Raw genomic sequence first — 2,500 nt, forward strand, 5'->3', positions numbered from 1 at the left:
ACACGCACACATACACACATACATACACATATACGTCTATCTATCTATCTATCTATATACATACACATATGTAAATATATATTTATAACAATGTTTAATATAGATATATAGATATGAAGGTATATATTTTACACTGAAAATTTTATTTATAAAAACAAGCAACTTAAACATCCTCAACAACAACGCAAAATATATTATCAATAATATCACATTATTGATTTTACAATCCAAATTTCGATTTCTGTTCAACATCAAGGAAAAAAAAAAAGCAACAAACATATTAAAAAAAAAAAAAAGAAAAATGCCGCGGTCATTTTTAGTGAAAAAGACGAAAAGCGATAGTGAGAGGGTATCTTACAATGGGTACAAAATTCGTGATGTCTACGATGAATCAGACGAGAGCCTCAAAGCAATTGCTCCATACACTCCGACATTACAACCTCTTGCAGTTCGACTCAACAATGGTAAGTCTTCAATGTCAACAATGTCAATCCTTCACACAAACATCAACATCACCTTCAAAACATCAATGAAGGCAAACACTAGGAACAGTAACAACGGGCTTATCATAACTAGAATCTACAAGTTTATATTTAATTTTGAAACTAAATCAAGAATTTCTTCCTAGTTTTATTTTATTTATTAATTCATTTGTTTATATAAATTCATTTATTAATTCAGATTTTTATTAGCATGAATTATTACTTTTATTAATGTTGTTATTATTATTATTATTATTATTATTATTATTATTATCGGTCGTTTTTTGTTGTTGTTGTTGTTGTTGTTGTTGTTGTTGTTAATATTGTTGTTGACCGTTTTGTTGATCTTATTTCGTGACGCAATATCTCACTTATGAACAAAAGTAAGGGTTCGGCAGATTTTCTAATATGATGCGCGTGCTTTCTAGAACGAGTGACATTAATGTACATTTTATATCAGGCAACTTTTAACTTCTGATTATACTCTTATGATTGAATAAGAAAACACATGAAGAGCATGTGGGGAAGAGGAAAGAGAGAAAGAAAAAGAAAAAGAAAAAGGAAAACGAAGAGAGAGTATCTGATAAAGTTGCTTTCTTTATTAAGCATTACTTATACTTGTATATGTGAATGAGTGCGCGGGTGCTGACTGTCCAATTGATTGGTTAAGAAACAGTAAATCCGCATAAATTTTCCGTTTCAAACAAAATGTTTATATCATTTATAATAAAAATATATTACTGAAAGAATCCACTACAAAATGAAATAATACGAAGGCATTTCAACCGTGACAATCCAGTGTGTGTGTGTGTGTGTGTGTGTCTATGTGTGTGTATGTGTGTGTCTGTGCATGGCTAGATTTATTTACACACATTTGATGATTTAGTGTTGTATAGGAGCTTACACACGTGTGCATGCGTGTGTGTGTATATGTATGTATATGTGTGTGCATGTGTCTGTGTGTTCATACCTAGATTTATTTACATATATATGATGACTAAGTGCTGTATAGGAGCTTACACACACGTGTGTGTGTGTGTGTGTGCATGTGTGTGTGTGCATGTGTGTGTGCGTGTGTGTGTGTACATATGTGTACCTATAACGTATTTTAAACAAATCTTCATTCCTTAACATATTACCACTGTAAGTTCTTTGTATATGCAAGTCGAATGAGTTTGAAATAAAGATTTTGAAGGATAGGAGTAACTTCCAACAATACTACTTAGATACTTAGTTTTGCCATGCCGACATATAAACAATCTCATATGAAAGTGGATGCGTGTCGACATGTATACTGAGACACGTGATAATCAACAATCACCACCAATGCGTGCTGATCGCATAGTAAATGAATTTCCATTAGAGAAGCTTTGTCAGTTTGTAGTGAATGTACTGGAGATGTTGTTTAAACCTCATTCAGCACTAATCGAGCAGAACTATGATCAAAGGCAATCCAACTGTGACCACCCTATCATTTTCCTATAGACAGAGAACTCAGAACGTGACCTGTTTTAAAACTGTAATGTGTAGTTTCAGAGAGAATTGGTTGGAATAGCTGGCAGGTCGAGAGACCTCGTAGAAATTTCCACGTTGGCTGGAGGTGTTGTACTGATGCTGAAGGTGTAAATAAATGTCAGTGGATACAATGGAATTAGTTGTGAAAGCAGCGGTGACAGTGAGAACGAGAGCAATAGTGGTCAGTGTTTAGAGGTTGAAAACTGAGGCTAATAAAATAAACACGTCAAATAATAATAGATGTTTGAGGATGACCATGATGTTAAGGCTGATGATGTGGGGGATGATGATGCGGAGATGATGATGATGATATGAGGATGATGTTGATGTGGGGGATGATGATGCGGGGATTATGATGCGGAGATGATGATGATGTTATGAGGATGATGTTGATGTGGGGGATGATGATGCGGGGATTATGATGCGGAGATGATGATGATGATATGAGGATGATGTTGATGTGGGGGTAATGCTGGCGATGACAATGGTGATAAAGAAAGTGC

The 2,500-nt window shown here is 34.4% G+C and overlaps 1 protein-coding gene across 1 annotated transcript in view; it reads left to right on the plus strand.

Moving 5' to 3' along the window:
* LOC106878983 (transcriptional repressor scratch 2) overlaps positions 1 to 2,500 on the plus strand; it is a 37,045-nt gene that overhangs the window by 1,162 nt on the left and 33,383 nt on the right. The window contains exon 1 of the mRNA XM_014928361.3: positions 1 to 464. This exon is cut by the window's left edge and continues 1,162 nt beyond it. Within this exon, the coding sequence (XP_014783847.1) occupies positions 302 to 464 (163 nt within the window). The 5' untranslated portion in view covers positions 1 to 301. The remainder of the gene's footprint in view (positions 465 to 2,500) is intronic.

This window comes from Octopus bimaculoides, chromosome 5 (genome assembly GCF_046866305.1).
Source record: "Octopus bimaculoides isolate indiv1 chromosome 5, ASM4686630v1, whole genome shotgun sequence".
Lineage (NCBI taxonomy): Eukaryota > Metazoa > Mollusca > Cephalopoda > Octopoda > Octopodidae > Octopus > Octopus bimaculoides.